Raw genomic sequence first — 16,820 nt, forward strand, 5'->3', positions numbered from 1 at the left:
GCGGGGCATCAGCGGCGCGGCCCCGGTTCCCCGCCCATCGCCGGGCGGAGCCGCAGCCTGCTGCCGGCCGGAGCCGCCGCGGACCGGGCATGGGGGACCGGGCTCTCCGGACCGCGGTCCCGGGGGACCGTCCCCACCCCCGCGCACACTCGTAACTCTCCGGGACGGCAGCGGGCGACCCCTCGCAGCCGCCATCTTGGGTGGCGGCCGCCATCTTGGGTGGAGCTGCCGCCGGTGGACCGGACACGCGGCAGGACCCACCCGGGGGGTGGCTGACAAGCAGCCCAACCATCTCCCGAGGAGCTCCGCTCCACAGCCCACCCGCGGGACCCGCTCCCACAGCCAAAAGCAGCCACCCCCCACCCCCCCACGGGCCAGCTCCGGAAACGTTCGAGGGGCGTTCTGGACACTTCGAAACTCTTCGTGCGCCCGGGGTGGGGGGTGGGGGGGAAACACCCGAGCGCGGCGAGATTCGGACATTTCCGGAAAGGTCCGGGAGCACTTCGGCTTTCTTCGGAGCGCGGCCGAGCATTTCCGGTTCTGGCCGATAAACGGCCATCGGCTTCACGACGGCGTCGCGCGCACCCTGGCGCCGGGGCGGAAGTGCGGGTGTCAGGCGTCAGTTCCGGCTGAGTGACGGAGCGGCGGGTCAGAGGCGGCGGCAAAATGGCGGCGCCTGAGGAGCGGGAGCTGACGGCGGAGCAGACTGAGAAGCTGCTGCAGTTCCAGGTGCCGCGTCGTGGCGGGGGGCGTGCGGCCGGCGGGAGCGGAGGGGGCGGCGGCGCACGGAGCGGGATGGGCTGGGGTGGGACGGGACCGGCTTGCGGCGGGCCGGGGGGGCCGGGGCTCACTGAGAGCCGGGGCAGGCCCTGCCTGCAGCGGGCCTGGCGGTGCCGGGCTGGGCCTGAGGAGGGAGGAGAGGAGAGCCCCGCAGTCCCGGTCCTGGCGGGGGCACGGGTGCTTTCCGCGGGGGCGAGTAAGGCTCCTGCGTGGGGTTTGGGCTCCCTGGGCTTCAGGCTCGCCCGGGCAGGGGCCTCGCTGAGGGGCCGGTCGGTGCTATGCGTGCCTCGAGTGCTTCATTAGGAATGGTGTTCTGTCATCGCTAATTGGGGAGGCAGGAAGTGACTGCTGAATAAACCCCATTAACTCCATACGGGAAAAACTCCTCGGTAAGTCCCGGCCATTTTAATTAGGTAGTCTGAAAAACTCCCTTTCTTGTCGTTAGTGGTGAATGGACAAGCCTTTCCTGGTGTCTTGGGAGGGTTAGCCAGTGGGTTTCTGTGGAATGTGGTTTCTCAGAAAATTGTTTCTAACCCTCACAGTTTGGTAGTGCCTACTGGGGGGAGGCCACTGGGGATAGTAATGATCTAATCTTGCTGTCTGCTGCATAACATGGGCTGGGTTGCTTAACCTTTAGCTTGCCAAGGCCTCAGGGCTATGCAGCAGCTGAATAATTAAAAAAACCCTAATCAACAGATGTGGTTTACTGGTGAGAAAACAGTGCTGCGGAGCTGAAATACTTAGGGTTGCTCAGTAAGAAGTAATTAAACATGCTGGCCAATGAAAATTATCTTCAGGTGTCTTGGGTTTGTTTCTGAATGCTAGGGCATCATGTGGTGTTCCTTGGATTGCAGAGTTCTTTTACAAATACAATATTTACTTTTAAGAGTGCTTTATCTGATGTTGTTGCTTCATATTCATGGTTTTTGAGATTGTGGTTTGCATTTTTTGGTGTGATGTAACTGTAGAATTATAGAACTTAAAGGGACTTCAGAGGCATTGAGCCCTGCCTTCTGAAGCTGAGAGGTGCAGGGGTTCCTCATCATTCCAGACAGATACTTGCCAAGCCTTTACCTCTGAGCCAGGGGGATTCAACAACCTCCTGAAGTAACTAATGTATTACGGTGTTTTTCCATGACTATATCTGAGGAGCCTTTTTTTTACAGATATCCCCTCTAAATATTTACTGAAAATTAAGCTGTTTGGGCAATCTTAACTTATAAAGGAGGCAGAACAATGTTAACAATTGATTTTCCAATGCTACCATTTCCATGGTAAGTATATGAGGTTTGAGCCATTGCCTAATGCTGCACATATATATGTGTAAAAGCTGTCCTCCAGCTTCCACTCTCTTACTGTAAGATATCGTACTTATTAATCTACTGAATCTGGACAGATAGGACCAGCTGCACTCATCAGTGTCCTTGTTGCTATTTTCAAACCCCTGTGGGCAGCTGTGAAGCTAAAGAATCTTGTTTCCTAATGCTACCTGGTGTTGCCATGGTCAGCAGGCTGGGGGCTTGAGGGGAAGAAGGCATAAGGAGGGATTTATGTTTTAGTCCAGCTTCCTGTTGAGCCCTGGTTTGAAGTGGAGGAAAAATGCTCCTTAGACTATAAAGAGAAGAATTTTTTTCAGTTATAAGACATCTGCTATCCAGAGCCTGATGTGAAAGCTGTAGTACAGGAGGCTTTGATACCAGGATACTCTGTTTTTTCTGTCCCCTGGGGTATATGGTATTAGCTTTTCACCCAGCCTGTCCTAATGATAGACTTCAGTGGTGGTTCCTTCTCCTCTGGTACTTCACACCTGCCTGAGAGGCTCAGGTGTGCAGTCCTGCTTGATTCTTTAAATGAGGTAGAGTAAATCAGTCCATCTGGAAAAGATTTTTTTTTTTTTTTTTTTTTCTTGTTTCCTTTAGCTGGACTCTGTTAAATAGCATTTGCTGTTTGGAGAGGGTGGCTAAGTCTCAGTAAAATAATTTGTACATTGCTATTGCTGCAAAACACTGTTATAGTTAGCTTGTAAAACTTTTGGGGATTCCCACAGTCTTTGCCGGGAACACTTAAAGATTTTTCAACGGTAACTTTACACTTTCATTGTGATTCACTTTCATAAGTAATTTGTACCGTGTTACGTGGTGGCAGAGTGTTGTACTTTCACAGAAGGTGGCATGCCACTGCAATGTGAATAAATGTGGAGAGTGGACCAGGAAAGAAAGGAGTGGGGATAACAAAGATGAGGTAAGCAATAGCAGAAGGCCCTCTGTAGTGTTACAGTTAACTAGAGAGCCAGAAGGGAAGCATTGAACAAGAGCTATAGACTGCCATTCACCCAACAAACAGCAGGTCTGGCTGAAGATGCTGTTGCCCTACACTGTTTATCCTACTTCTGCTGGAAATTGCTCTTTCCAAGGTAGAGGTGAATGCATGCTATCCCATTTGTGACCCAAGCCATCGGGGTTACAGTTTAAATACGTGCTTTGCATTAATTCTACTGAGGTTTGCTTGATGTGTTTTTATAGTGCTCCTATAAACAGCTCTGCTGGCAGAATGGTGGAAGTAGCAGCTCTCTTCCTGCAGGCAGGGCTCAAATAGGACAGTGGTCTGCCACCCTGCTAGGGCAGGTTAATGGAGTGAAAAAAAAAAACTACCATTATGGAGAGGTAATTGGGATAAACTTGAAATAAAAGCAACAAAGCACTCTTGCATGCTTTCTGCCTCCCGTTTACTGCAGAAGCATTGGCTAATGTAAAAATAAAAGCATCTGAATTTTTCATCTGTCAAGACTTGGCTGTCTTGTCATCTGTAGAGAGAAAGTTGATGTGAATATCTTAAGCTATGGAGGTACAGTTTCATTTGGAAGATGGAAGAAACAGCAAAGCAGCTTTTGTAGGATCTTGGTATTGATCTGTGCCCATTACACTTGGGATGATGTCTAATGTTATAATATGCTAATGTAAAGTAATGGAGTGTTATTTGCAGAGGCGAAAGTTAGCACTCACATTACCATCTCAGACTTCAACTGGGGAAAACAAAATGCTCAGGACTGAAAACATCTTTAATTTAATGAGGAAGGAGGAGACAAACTCCAGGCATATTTCCTACTTGGTGTATTGCGTATTGATCAAAACCCTCATAAAGGCATTTGTTGTAATATGCAAAGAGAAACTCTCAGTAATGGGTTTTGGTTTTTTTTTTGGTTTTTTTTTTTTGCTTGAAGTCAGATGTTCTTTACCCTTGGAAACGTAATTCTCTGGAATTTGGCAGTGGGTTGGGAATTGAGCAGTGCCAGTTAGTGCTGTGGATTTTCTTCTCTTACACTGTGTTTCAACATCTGAGCATATCTGCAGAGGGAACAGTTTCGTAAGTCCGGTTTACAACCTTTGTCCACTCAGGGGTATTCCTTCTGCTTTTGAAGCGTGGAATTGCACTTTCCATTTCTTCAGTATCAAGAAGATTTTATCATTCTGAGCAGTCTCAAAGGTGAAAGATGCAAATAATCGTTTCCAGCAGCAGCTTCAGTATGTTTTAGGGTAGCACTGTGCTTTGAGTGATGCTTGAGAAGACCGTGTTTAACTTTTCTGGCATTTGTGGCACTTAATATTTTGTTTTCTAAATATTATCTACTGTCTTGAGCTTGTATCTATATTTATTTGAAGGTTTAAGGGTGCTAGTTCAATGGGACTAATTTTAACTACAGGGGGCTTTATCTTTTTATTACTTATTATGACTATGTAAGGTATATGCTCTTCAAGGCAGCTAATGAGAGACTGCAGTGAGTAGGAAACTAGCAGTGACTGATTTGAAGACACTGTTTTCTTAGCCTTAAGAATGCTAAGAACATGCTTGTTTGTTTGGCACATGAATAACACAGTTTGCAGCTAGCCATGAGGTTCATCAGAAATGCTATGACTAGTGCAGTGGAAATGATGTGGAGTTTTAAGTTTCTAATCTGTTTCTGTGACTAAGGTGAAGCAGTGGCCGTAGAAGGTACTGAAATAACAGTATAAGTGGTCATTGAGAGTGATAATGAACAGTATTGGTGTTTACCAGCAAGTGTTATCTAAACTGACAGTTGAACTGTGTTCCTGCAGTTCCTTACATTGAGTGCAAATCGTTATGAACCCATATGTGTCTTCATGAACATCCTGGAGCTGCAGTGTGTCTTATGGAGCATGTCCAAGTAACATTCAGAAAAGTGTTCAGTTTTAAAAGCTGCCTTCACACAGGCAATTTCTTTTTCCTGTAGTGTTTAATTGTTCAGCTTCATTGATCAGAAGAGTGGGGAGTGCTAGGCACTGTGCTGCTGGGGGTGGTTTTGTCACTTCTGTTTCATGTTGAGAGCAACTGTATTAAGATGCTAAGAAAAAAAAAAGTAGATTCACCACCACAAAGTGCCATTGTAGAATGCTGAGGTGTGACCAACAGTGTGCCTGTTGCTGTAAGGAGGGTCAGGAAGGGGTGAAGTTAGCTCCCCTGTAGTATGTCTGTGGAGCTCAATAAGTCTTGCAAATGCTACAGTGATTCAGTGCTCGTTAAATGCTTATTGATAGTTCTGCATGGTTCTTACTTTGGTGCTGCTTTCTGACCTAAAACTGCTAAAGCATTTTGCATGATTTAAAAAGGGAATGTTCAGTCATGAAGCCCTGTTATTGGTGCTAAGTGATAATCCAGACATTTAGAGAGAAAGGTGTGAATGAGTTTCTGAATCTTGTAAATTTTGCAAACACCAGCAGAATTTCCGGGGTGTTAAGGAATGGTGGTCAGAAGACTTTCAAGGCTTTTAAATCCATGCATTGTGACTCCGCTATAAAATCAAATAGAGTAAATTGCAGGCCCTGTTTAAGATGCCCTTCTAAAAGGACAATGAAGTATGTTCTGTAGGAGTTTAGGATAAAAAAAAAAATCAGAATATAAACCTTAAATTTTACTCAGGGAAGCACATTTTTAAAGAAAGGTAGTTAAACTAAAACACTCAATTGTGAAGCTAAGTGATAAATGAAGGTGTTCTGGCAGCAACAGCTGAGTTCACTGAGCTTAATTTTTCTTCTATGAAACTCACTTCTGTAGTGCTCCCTTGCAAGGCTTGCTGCAGACTTAACTTATAAATATTTATACAGCATTGAGCAGTGACTTGAAGTATCTTTTTCTGTGTGCAATCACAAAGTTAATGTCAGCAATGCTTTGAACAGTCCAGTTCTGTATAGTAGAATGGAACAATGGTTCTTGCCCAGTAGATTGTGGAGAAAGGTAGAGATCTGTGGAGATTGATGAGAAAGAAGCCAAGAAATGTTCAGATGTTTGAACTGATCCCAGAGATTGAATAGAGCATTTGTCCACAGTGTGACTTGGGTGGAAATAGCATGTGGAATGTATAAATGGGGGCAGGGTAGGAAATAGATGCACCATCCTTCTCCAGTAAAAATCCAATTCAGTGCATTCTGAAATGGTCAGCTTGTCAAGACTACCTCAGGGGCTTTTAAATGAAGCAGGAGATGGGGGAGATGACAAGCGGAATTAAATAGGATTGCTAACAATTGATTGGATCACAAGGTGTAATAGAAACTGCACATAAGGATTTGTATCCTCACCTCACCACTCTGTGTTTGCACTCGTCATAGGCTGCCTCCTGCAGAAAAGCTACATGCTGTTTGACAGACACAGGGAGCAAAAGTTCCCTGCTCTTTGCTAAACTCTTGCATGGATGAGATCTCAAGTGCTGAAGAGAAGCATGTGTGGAACTGGTGGGCAGAGTGCAGGCAAGGCTCTTGTGTAGGTTGGCTCACACAGCCTCTGCAGGTCAGCAGGCTCCGGCTGTCACCGCGTGTAGCAGTTCAGTGGGAAAGCAACCTGCTTCACTTCTCTGTGCGGTCCCTGAGCCGCTGAGGGAGGAGCATCCTCTGGCATGTTACACCAGCAGGCTGGGGAGGTGTCTGGAGATAAATCCATCAGGTGAGGACATGAAACATTAGGAATTTGCAGAGTTCTCTTGTTGAGAATGACCTTGCTGGAGAAAATGTTATATTTCAACAGCCTCCTTGTATGCACACGTTTTTGTTGAGTATGTGTGTACAGCACATTTTTATGTTGAATTTGTTAAACTGCTTGTGACAATTACTGTCTTTGCTTCTGCCGTCTTGTATCTAAGCTAAACAATTATTTCTGAAGGTATAGCTGTTTTCCTGGCTTTCTGTAGCCCAGTTATAAAAATACCCCCACCTTTTTACTCATTTTTAATTTTAAAATAACAGCAGTTTCCCTCAAAGTGGCCAGCGTTGTTAATGGTGTCACCTGTAATGCTCTTTCACTGACTGATTCAAAGGATTGTTGTTAAAAGGGTAGTAGCAGCACATTTGTGGCTTTATGCTTTCCCATGAAATTGCGTGCTTCAGCTCTGGTGATAGGTAGGGTATACAACCCTGAAATGTCTGTTCAAGCACCTTACAGCGAGTGGTATGGGGAGAGATGTGTTTCTGTGGCAGTGACAGGGGTATTCACTTCAGCAAAGATTTATCTCCATTCAAGAGGTGCTGATGTGGCTTCCTGTAATAAAAATAGTTGTTTGATCTCTTGTGCAGAAGTTCTGATTGGCACAGTGTTAAAATATGCCGCCTTAAACACTGACATGAGAGCCCAGTGGCTCTGAGGTCTGCTGGTGTGTTTGTGCAATGTTTTCTGTTTCAAGTACTGTGTTGGACTGTGGTTTTTTTGTTTGTTTTTTATTGTAGAATCCTGTGATGCTGGAAAGCACTACCTTCATTGGTGCCTGGCTTATTGTAGTTTTAGTCTCTGTTTATGCCCGCAGTGTGTGAAGTAATGGTCATCTTGGGCTTTCAGAAATGCTTTGCCTGTCTCAAGTTGATGCTTTGAGGTGACGTTTGAGGGCATCAGCCTGGCATATCCTTCCAGAGTGAAACTTGTTGGCAGTATTATGTTAGATTCCTGGCTGGGATGAGTGTAGTTGTAGTAACAGACCTTGGGCACTGCTGAGAATTGGCTAACACTGGAAGAGAGCAAAGGCCTGTTGGAGGCCTCCTGTGTGTTTACGGATTTGGGTTGGCTCAGGTTGCTCTGCTCTTAAACTGAGAGCAGAGAACTTTACCACAATACTTTTTTTTTAATGTGTTGCGGTAACCCCTGCCTGTGCTCACATGTTGCAAAGAACAATAAAAATACAGCACTTCCCTGGCAGTCATCTGCTTTTATTCTTCTCCTTTAGGACCTGACCGGCATAGAGTCCATGGACCAATGTCGTCACACACTGGAGCAGCACAACTGGAACATAGAGGTACCATTGCAGATAAGATTTGTAGTGGTTTCCAAGCACCTGGATTAAATGGAGTATTCGGGGGAGGGGGGGGCAACAATAAGATTTAATCTGTCAACCCCTGAATTTACAGTAGTAGCTCTTTATAACAGTATCTTGATATGTCTGGAGAGCTGGTTTCAGAAGTATACAGCAGAGTTGTTACGGCTGCGAACAGTCGCTTGACTGGTACACTGCAACTTCCTGTAGCACGTGTGCAGGCTGCCAGGGAGAAGGCTTTCTATACAGAAAAGAGTATTGGTGGTTAGATTGTAATGAGTTGTGCTTATCCAGTGCTCTGGGGCTGTGGACAAGTAATACCTATTGTTACTGTCCGAAGTATAAAAAAGGTATTTTTTGCCATCCTTACATGTCTGCAACCTCCTTTTCTTCTTTCTTGTGTTAAAGGCAGCTGTACAGGACCGACTGAATGAGCAAGAGGGTGTCCCAAGTGTCTTTAATCCTCCTCCATCACGGCCATTGCAGGTCAATACAGCCGACCACAGGATCTACAGCTACGTTGTCTCAAGGCCACAGCCAAGGGCAAGTTATCTTATTGTGGATTTTGTCCTGCTTCTTGGGTGACTCTTTGAACAGCAGAACTTGCAAACAGGGAAGGGAGTTGTTTTCTCTATAGGCTGTTATCTCCTTTCTAAATATTTTATCTTCTGAAAACAAAATGTTAGAGCTATTCCTTCAGCCTACTACTGTGGATATTTTCTCTCTGGCGTGATTCACAGTATGAGACGACCTTCTTTGTGTCATAAAATGTCTTGCTGTGGCTCAGTAAAGCTTTTTGATCAGTTCAGTTGGAACAAAGGACTGTCCTGTCCTTATGGCAGAGTAATAATATATTTTTCTTTTTACGACCCCCTTAAAATGTATATTAATTTGAATGCAGTATCAATTACTTGCATTAATGTTTCACAAACAAATTCACATGAGCACCTGTAAGACTCAGGGCCGTTAATCCCTTTGTACAGCTAAGAAAATTAGCACAGAGCAAAAGCATTCCTGTTTGGATAGTCAGTGACACCAGTTCTCAGATGTGTCATGTTGAATTCTGAATAAACCAGGTTAGTCACTTAAATTTGATTTGATGTGTCTGAAGCACTGAAATATTGCTGAGCTTTTTTGCAGTGCTTAGAACACTGATACTCCCATGCATGACTGTATGCTTGATGCTGGTGGACACTTTGCTTTAGTAGGCCTGTTCCTGATGTGGAGACTCTTCTAACTCTTTGTTTGTAATTGCAGGGCCTGTTAGGTTGGGGTTACTACTTCATAATGCTTCCATTCCGGTTTACCTATTACACATTACTTGATATATTTAGGTAAGTACTTCTTTGTGCTGACTCATATTGACTGCATCAAGGCACACACTAGCTTACATTTGGCTGTACTTCTGTCACTTGGATCTTTAATGGCAGATTTTCCATTTATTTGCTCATCTGGCTTTATCTGTAGCCTTGTAAAGTTTCTACACTGAGTAAGAAATAAATCTTATTGTAGAGAAAAAGACCATCTTGCAGCTCTATAAATGAAATATTTAATTGGGAGTTCTAACTTCATGCAGCATTACAGTTTTGAGTGTCACACAAAGGGGATGCAAAACAGTGTGTCAAACTGTCCAGCATTCTTGGACAGACAACTTGGTCAGAATTGTGTCCCATTGGGCTGGGCTGCAGGTTAACCTGCCCTAATACCTGTATGTTACTTGGCAAAACCCAAACTGTAAACACCTCTGCTTTTTCCCCTTTGGTGTCTGTTGCCTTTTCTCCCTTTACTGCCCTGAAGGGCTAGTTCATCTTGCCTCCTTACAGCATTGATAGAAAAAGGAATACTGAAAGGTGATAAATATCCAGTGGTTCTACATCTGTGGTTTTTTGGCTGTTTCCCCTATGTATTACTTTTTTTTTCCCTTAAAGATATTTTCAAAGTTCAGTGTAACTTCTATGTGTCAATAGAACTAAACAGCATTGATATCTGCCTTGCAGTTAAGCTTTTTCAGCCTGAGAGGAATCGGGTTTTTTTCTGTTTTCATTGGACTCCTAGTGTAATGGTCTTTCTGCAGCTCTTTGCCCTCTGGAATTGTTAGTCTTGGAATAGCAGAAATGTAGTTTTCAAAGTTATCTGGGCAAAACTGTGTGGCTTTTAACAGCCTGTCTGTGACTAAATTCTCCAAACCTCACACTGGTGTGGCTTATGCCTGATGCCTTAGAGGAAGACAAAACTGTTAATCACACAGAATTCAGATACTTGCTGATGCCTGGAATGAGATAATATTTGACCAGTGGGTAGCAATGGTATCAGTTTGGAGTGGGTGGCAGTTTAGGTTGTGATTATAAATGTTCAAGAGTCTCAGATGTGACTTTTTTCCTCCTTACGAATACCAGTGACTGTCTGTGGAAAAGAAAACCTGTTCTTCAGAAAGTCAGTAAGCTGAGTTTCTAGTGTCCTTTGCTTTTTTCGTAGGTTTGCTCTGCGCTTTATACGCCCTGATCCTCGTAGTCGGGTCACTGACCCAGTGGGTGACATTATTTCATTTATTCATATGTTTGAGGAAAAATATGGGAGGATACATCCTGTCTTCTACCAGGGAACTTACAGCCAGGTCAGTGTCACATGTTGGTGCATAGATCATGGGGAGATGGAGAGTGGGGATTTTGTCAGACAATATTGGGGCCTATATGGCTAAATGACTTCATCTAAAAGCCCTGCATTTGTCCCCAAACTCTCTAAAAGGGTAATGGAGAGCTAGTGAACAAGTGTATTGGAAAACCAGTGTCTGCCAGGCTTGATGATGTGCCAAGCCTACAAAGTTGGAAAGCAAAGCTGCTCTGACTGTTCCTCGACCGTCTGTATGGCTCTGTAGCCAACAGCTATTCTTTGTCATCCTGCCTTTGTTTTTATAAACTGATGTGGTATGCCAGAGTCTGTCCTTCTGTTGACCAAATTGGGGTTGACTGCCTGGGCTTGTATTATAATGCAAATGCAGAACTTGGTGCAGGACCTCAAAATTGAGAGAGGGAGCCCCTGAAGAAATTATGGGAGGTGAGAGTTCCATATGCTAGATTGCGGCTGATGGTTGTCCCTGTAAAAAAGGGACGTCCCAGTGGGTACTGCCTCTTCTGTACCTTCTCTCAGCCTAGCCAAGGCAAGGGCCTCCTGCAGTGCATCCTAGCAGACAGTTGGATCAGCACTGCTTCCCGAGTGCCAGGGAAGAATGTGGAGTCTGTATCTGCTCCACGCTGCACAGCGATGGAGCTCGCCGCCCCCACAGCTCTTTTAGTTCCCTCTGTCTTGCCTGGAATCCAAACCTAAATAACCACGGAATGGTTAGGCTACCAAAACCCAGTGCCAGTAAAACAGGGAGCCTATTATGCACTTATCCAGTGGTCTTGTTAAGAAATGTTCTTGGGTGAGTGGAATCCAGAGACTGTAGATGCAAAAAAAGGGGTTTTTTGTTTGTTTTTTGTTGGAGCCTGCAGCATTATTGAGTTATCTTTTTTTTTTCAGTAGCATTTTCATTTGATGTGGTCTGAAGATTGTGTCCTGTACAGGCTAGGGTGGAAAGCTCAGCCCTTGGCTGCTGTGAGTCTGAGGGGTGAAGGAAGGCTCTTCCCTGCCAGCTGAGTCTGGCGGCTCGGTGGGGGCTGTCGTTCTGTGCAGTTGCCTACCTGGCTTCACTCCCAGTTCAGCGTTCTCCAGCGCCACATGCTGAAAGAAGCGTGAAAACACCATTGTAGCCCCCTTCAATGAGAGTTTAGTCAGAAGGTCTGACAGGTTCATCCTCCACTGCTGCTTCATTAAAACCACGCTAGTGACAGAGTCATGGCCCAGGTAGATGTTGCTGAGCTGTCACACGTCTTGTGAGTGCTGCTTTGCCCTTGCCTAGAGACCCTGTAACTTTACCTCCTCTGCTCTTATGCCAAGGCACTGAATGATGCCAAGCGGGAGCTGCGCTTTCTGTTGGTTTATCTTCATGGAGATGACCACCAAGACACAGATGAATTCTGCCGGTAGGTAGGAGAGTTTTCCAAATAGTTATCTTTACACTTTAAATGCAGCTTCATTCACAAGATCTTTTCTTATCCCCTAGCAATACACTGTGTGTACCTGAGGTGATCACCCTCATAAACACTAGAATGCTCTTCTGGGCTTGCTCAACCAATAAACCAGAGGGATACAGAGGTGAGTGTGTCCCTCCTGGGCTTTGCCTATCCCCTCCTGTCTCTATACGAAGCCAAATGCTCTTTGAAACATTTGCGTGTGTGACCACACTGTTGGTTTTTGTGCAAGCAGACAAGAGATTTCAGGATTGCATGGGGAAATACGTGTTGGTTTCCATGTGATATCTCAGAGGGTCTGTTTGGATGCCAGGGAAATACCTTCTGCTCTTCACCTCCACTGTTCCCTATGTTTCTGGGCAGTCCTAGTTTTGTGATCTTTGAGGGCATTCAAGCTGCTTTTAGTGCCTTGTTAATGGAGGTTGGCGGGTGTGTGTTGAGGATTAAACTGAGGGCAGAAACAAGTATCTGAGTAGCTGTACCCTTAACACTGGCTTGTATTATGCCTGGGGTGACTTGTTAGGTGCATTCTTTCTGAGAGACAGTCATGTTTACTCCACACCCAGTCTCACTGTCTCCTCGAAAGTCCACAGTGAGGTCCTTTTAAGTACTGTCTTTCCAGAGCTGTTGATACTTGGCCTGTCAGCATTTTGGGTAGGGGTTTGCACATAGAGCCTTTTTCCAAGGTCCCGTTCATGCCACCTTTATCACTTCTGACCCCTCCTGTTTCATGGCAGGAGAGACCAGGAGTTTTGGTACTAAATATGGGTCATTCTTGGCTTCATAGTTTGGCTACCAGCTGTTAACACCTTGAAAGAATGGCTTCCTAAGGAGATCTTCTTGTAGTTTACTGCTGTTTCCTTGCTGCAGTGCTTTGGAGTCACAGCCTAGAAAGCAGAGCTGGAAGGGACTGTGACCATCCGTTTAATCCACAGAGTGCTCTGATTTAGTTTGGAGGGCTCCTTTGGTAGCGATGGCTCCAAGTTGCATGATGTGCCATGCATGTTTTGAGGTGGTCAGCAGCCATAGGTGAACAGTAATTTAAAAAACCCTGATCTGCTTCATTCCCTGCCTCAAGACAGAACCTGCTTCTGGCAGAGACAACCTAATTTTCAGGAATGTCCAGGATAGACCCTCTGGTATCTTCCCCATGATGGTATCTTCCAGAATCCCGCCATCCTTAATCATCTTAGGAACTGGTTCCCTGTGCTTGACCCGTGTTTCTTTTCCTGCAGTTTAAAGCCAGGAGGGTGTGTTTTGTCCCATTCTGAATGGACATTCAGAGCAATTCCTTCCTGCTTGAATTAAAGAACCTTTTTCATTACTTGAAAGCTTGCTTTTTCCCCTCAGTGTCTCTGTTCCAAGCCACTTCCTCCCTTTGCTAATTTTTAGGGTTCAGTTTGACAAAATGGAGCCTGAGGCCTTTTCTGCCTTAGAAGAGATCATGGCTGTGGAGGCTTATTCCCTGTGCCTTTGGTGATGGAAAGGGTTTGTGCTGTTGTGCCTCTTGTTGACCCTTCTGGATTGGGGCAGTTATGGTGATGTTTGTGCCTCTTTCCTAGTCTCCCAGGCTCTGCGAGAGAACACATACCCATTCCTGGCTGTGATTATGCTGAAGGATCGCAGAATGACAGTAGTTGGACGTCTAGAAGGCCTCATCCAGGCTGATGACCTCATTTATCAACTGACGTTCATCATGGATGCCAACCAGACGTACCTGGTGTCCGAACGTTTGGAAAGGTATGATGGGACCTGAGCCTAGTAATGCAGACCTTGCAGAGGCAGGCTTTGCCCCTTCCTCCCTTCAGACACCATTGTAGGCAGGTAGCTCAGCATCTCCTGTTCTGTAACGCAGCCCATGGGCTCTTCTCTTCCCAGTGGGATCACTGGTCCATAAATTCAGGTCACCCTATAGCCAGGGAGCTGGATGTGTTGCCTGCTACTGAAAGGTGGGTGTGAGTGCTCTACTGTTTTCTGCAGTTGGAGCACACCCTTAGCTTGCTGGAGCTTTGCAGGTAAAGCTTGGACAGTAGCCAGTAGGAGCCAAGTGGGAGCAAAGGCATTGCAGGCAGGAGGAGAGTTGGTGTCTACAGGCAGTTGATGGGCAAGTGAGTGTTGCTGCCTGGGTTGGCTGTCCTGAATTCCGACTGTGTTTCTGGTAGTGCCTTGCGAGCACGAGCTCCAGTCCCTGAAAACTCTGTAGGGATTTGCAGGCTTTGTCTGTAGTAGGATGCTACCTTCTGGTCTTCTGTCTGCCCTTCGTCTGCCCCATGGTCTCTGTGGGGGACCCAGTAACACATTTTGATACATCTGGTTTCTGAAATGCACAAGGAATTACCCGAAGGAGATAAAACCATGAGGAACCTCAAGTATGAGGCAGAAATCCTGGGCACTGCTTATGTGCTCGGTCAAGCTGCAGTGGGTGAGAAATCTTTTGTGTTCAGTTCACTTCCACTCAAGCTAGGGAAACAGTTTGTGTGCTAGGGACTGTGGAGATGGCTTGCATTTTAGGAGCTCATGGTATTCTAAATGAGGCATTACCTGGTGTGTGCGCTTCTTTGAGGCTGTACCTGCACCCTCAGGTCTGCCATCGGCCTGCTGTGCCTTTGCCTTGGGGCCTGCCAAGTCTGACCGCTCCCTGCTCCTGTTTGCAGGGAGGAGAGAAACCAAACCCAAGTTCTGAGGCAGCAGCAGGATGAGGCATACCTGGCATCCTTGCGTGCGGACCAGGAAAAGGAGCGCAAGAAGAAGGAGGAATGGGAGAGGAAGAAGAAGAAGGAGGAGGAAGTGCAGCAGCAAAAACTAGCAGAGGAGAGGCGGCGACAGGTGAGAGCAAGCTGACTGCTGGAGAGGCTGCTGTGCCCTGTTGGATGCTCACGCTGTGTAGGGGCAGTGCCTGCAGCAGGGCTTTCTTGTCAGGTTGGAGCTGCTTGTCTTGCTCGGGGCTTGAGTGTCCTCCAGGCCTCCTGGAGCAGCTGTGCTGCAAGGGACAAGCATAAAGGTCATCTGCTGCCTCCTTACTTTGCTTGCAGACTCTGCAGGAGGAGAAGGAGCGGAAGTCCGAATGCCTTCCTCCCGAACCACATCCCGATGACCCGGAGAGCGTTAAGATCATTTTCAAGCTGCCTAACGATTCCCGAGTGGAGCGACGATTTCACTTCACACAGTCATTGACGGTGAGCTTGGGGCAGAGCTGATGGGTTTTCCCAGAGTGAAAGAAGGTCAGGAGATTCTCCAGGTGGCTCAGTAAAGCTTTGGTTCCATTGGACTGCCAAATGGTGGCCTTTGCTGTAGAGCCTCAATAGGTAGTTGTTCCTGGGTAAGGAGGGTGTCATGGGACCTGGTCCCACCAGCTTAGAAGAGAGATTAAAAGAAAAAAATGGAAGAAGCTGTTTTCTTCTGAAAAGCTGAGATTTTTTTGTTGCTCCCTATTACATAATGGTGTAAGAAGAGCCAGAAACGCTGTCTGGACTCCCTAGGTACTCGGTGACAAATCCAGTTTCATGCAAATGCTAAGAAAATGGCTGTCTTGCATCTACAATGCAGTGATGGTGCAAGTTTGGTAACCTTCCCCCACTGTGAGATGCCATGGATACAGTCTGGCTGTGTCATTGCTCTCCCAGCTTATTCCTGTGCTTCTTCCCCAGGTGATCCATGACTTCTTGTTCTCCTTGAAAGAAAGTCCTGAAAAGTTTCAGATTGAGGCCAACTTCCCTCGCCGTGTCCTGCCCTGCCTCCCTACAGAGGAGTGGCCCAACCCACCCACGCTGCAGGAGGCCGGACTCAGCCACACGGAAGTCCTCTTTGTGCAGGACCTCACGGACGATTGACACTTTTCCAGAAGACACAAAATGGAAAGAGAAATTCATATTATTATTATAATACAATATTTTTTTTAAAAGACTGCATACAAACGAGGGATCAGAGACCACATCGCCTGTGCCAGCTGTGCTGTGTGTGTGCACTGGCGAGAGGAAGTGTGGGCACGTCCTCACACACCCGTGTACACAGCCATCCCCTACACTTAAGAGGGCAGAGAGGGAGGGGAGCTGGTGTTGCCCCTCCGCCCTCCCTGGGGAGGAACAGGAATGGCAGCTCTCAGTAACTATTGCTTTTATTGACAACAATAATAATAAAACCCCAACAACCTGGTATCTTGTGAAGATTTGATACTCTGCTGCTCCTGCCAGCCAGAAGACCAGGCACCTGAATGTGCTGGGAGTGGGGGGGTGGGGCTGAACAGAATCTCTTCAGCTTCCCTCTGTGTATAAATATCTTTCTTTTAATATTTCTCTTGCTTTGTAATGACCAAAGGAGAAGGGGGTTGACTATAGTATTAACTTTTTGATAAAGAGCTGGTTCAATTCTTACCCGTGTGGGGTCTTGCCCAGGGTTCTTAGCCTGCGTAGTGTAATAAACTCTGCCTCTAGCATGTCTGTGCCAATGCTTTCTGCCTGTGCCCCCTGCCCCAGCCAAGCACCGGGGAGGGGGTTCCAGCTCCTCTGCTGCTATAGTAAGTTACTACTCACAGCAGGGTGGGTACGCTTACCTTCTGGTCTTGAATTGGTCATTTGGGGCCAGTGGAGCCACTGGTGTAAGGCACAGCGTTCACACCACAGGTCAGGCAGTGCTGGGGTTGCTGCTGTGCTGCCTGCCTGGGGCAG

At 46.4% G+C, this 16,820-nt stretch overlaps 1 protein-coding gene across 1 annotated transcript; it reads left to right on the forward strand.

Annotated features, from left to right (window-relative positions):
- Positions 1-615: 615 nt before the first annotated feature.
- FAF2 (Fas associated factor family member 2) lies at positions 616-16,588 on the forward strand. The gene is made up of 11 exons (XM_042790002.1): positions 616-729; positions 8,000-8,068; positions 8,495-8,629; positions 9,344-9,420; positions 10,562-10,700; positions 12,023-12,108; positions 12,189-12,280; positions 13,719-13,896; positions 14,811-14,982; positions 15,189-15,332; positions 15,804-16,588. Exons 1-11 carry the CDS (start codon positions 667-669, stop codon positions 15,984-15,986), a joined length of 1,338 nt encoding a protein of 445 aa, XP_042645936.1. The 5' UTR covers positions 616-666; the 3' UTR covers positions 15,987-16,588.
- Positions 16,589-16,820: the final 232 nt, after the last annotated feature.

Source organism: Tyto alba, unplaced genomic scaffold, assembly GCF_018691265.1.
Source record: "Tyto alba isolate M040663 unplaced genomic scaffold, T.alba_DEE_v4.0 Super-Scaffold_17, whole genome shotgun sequence".
Classification (NCBI taxonomy): Eukaryota; Metazoa; Chordata; class Aves; order Strigiformes; family Tytonidae; genus Tyto; species Tyto alba.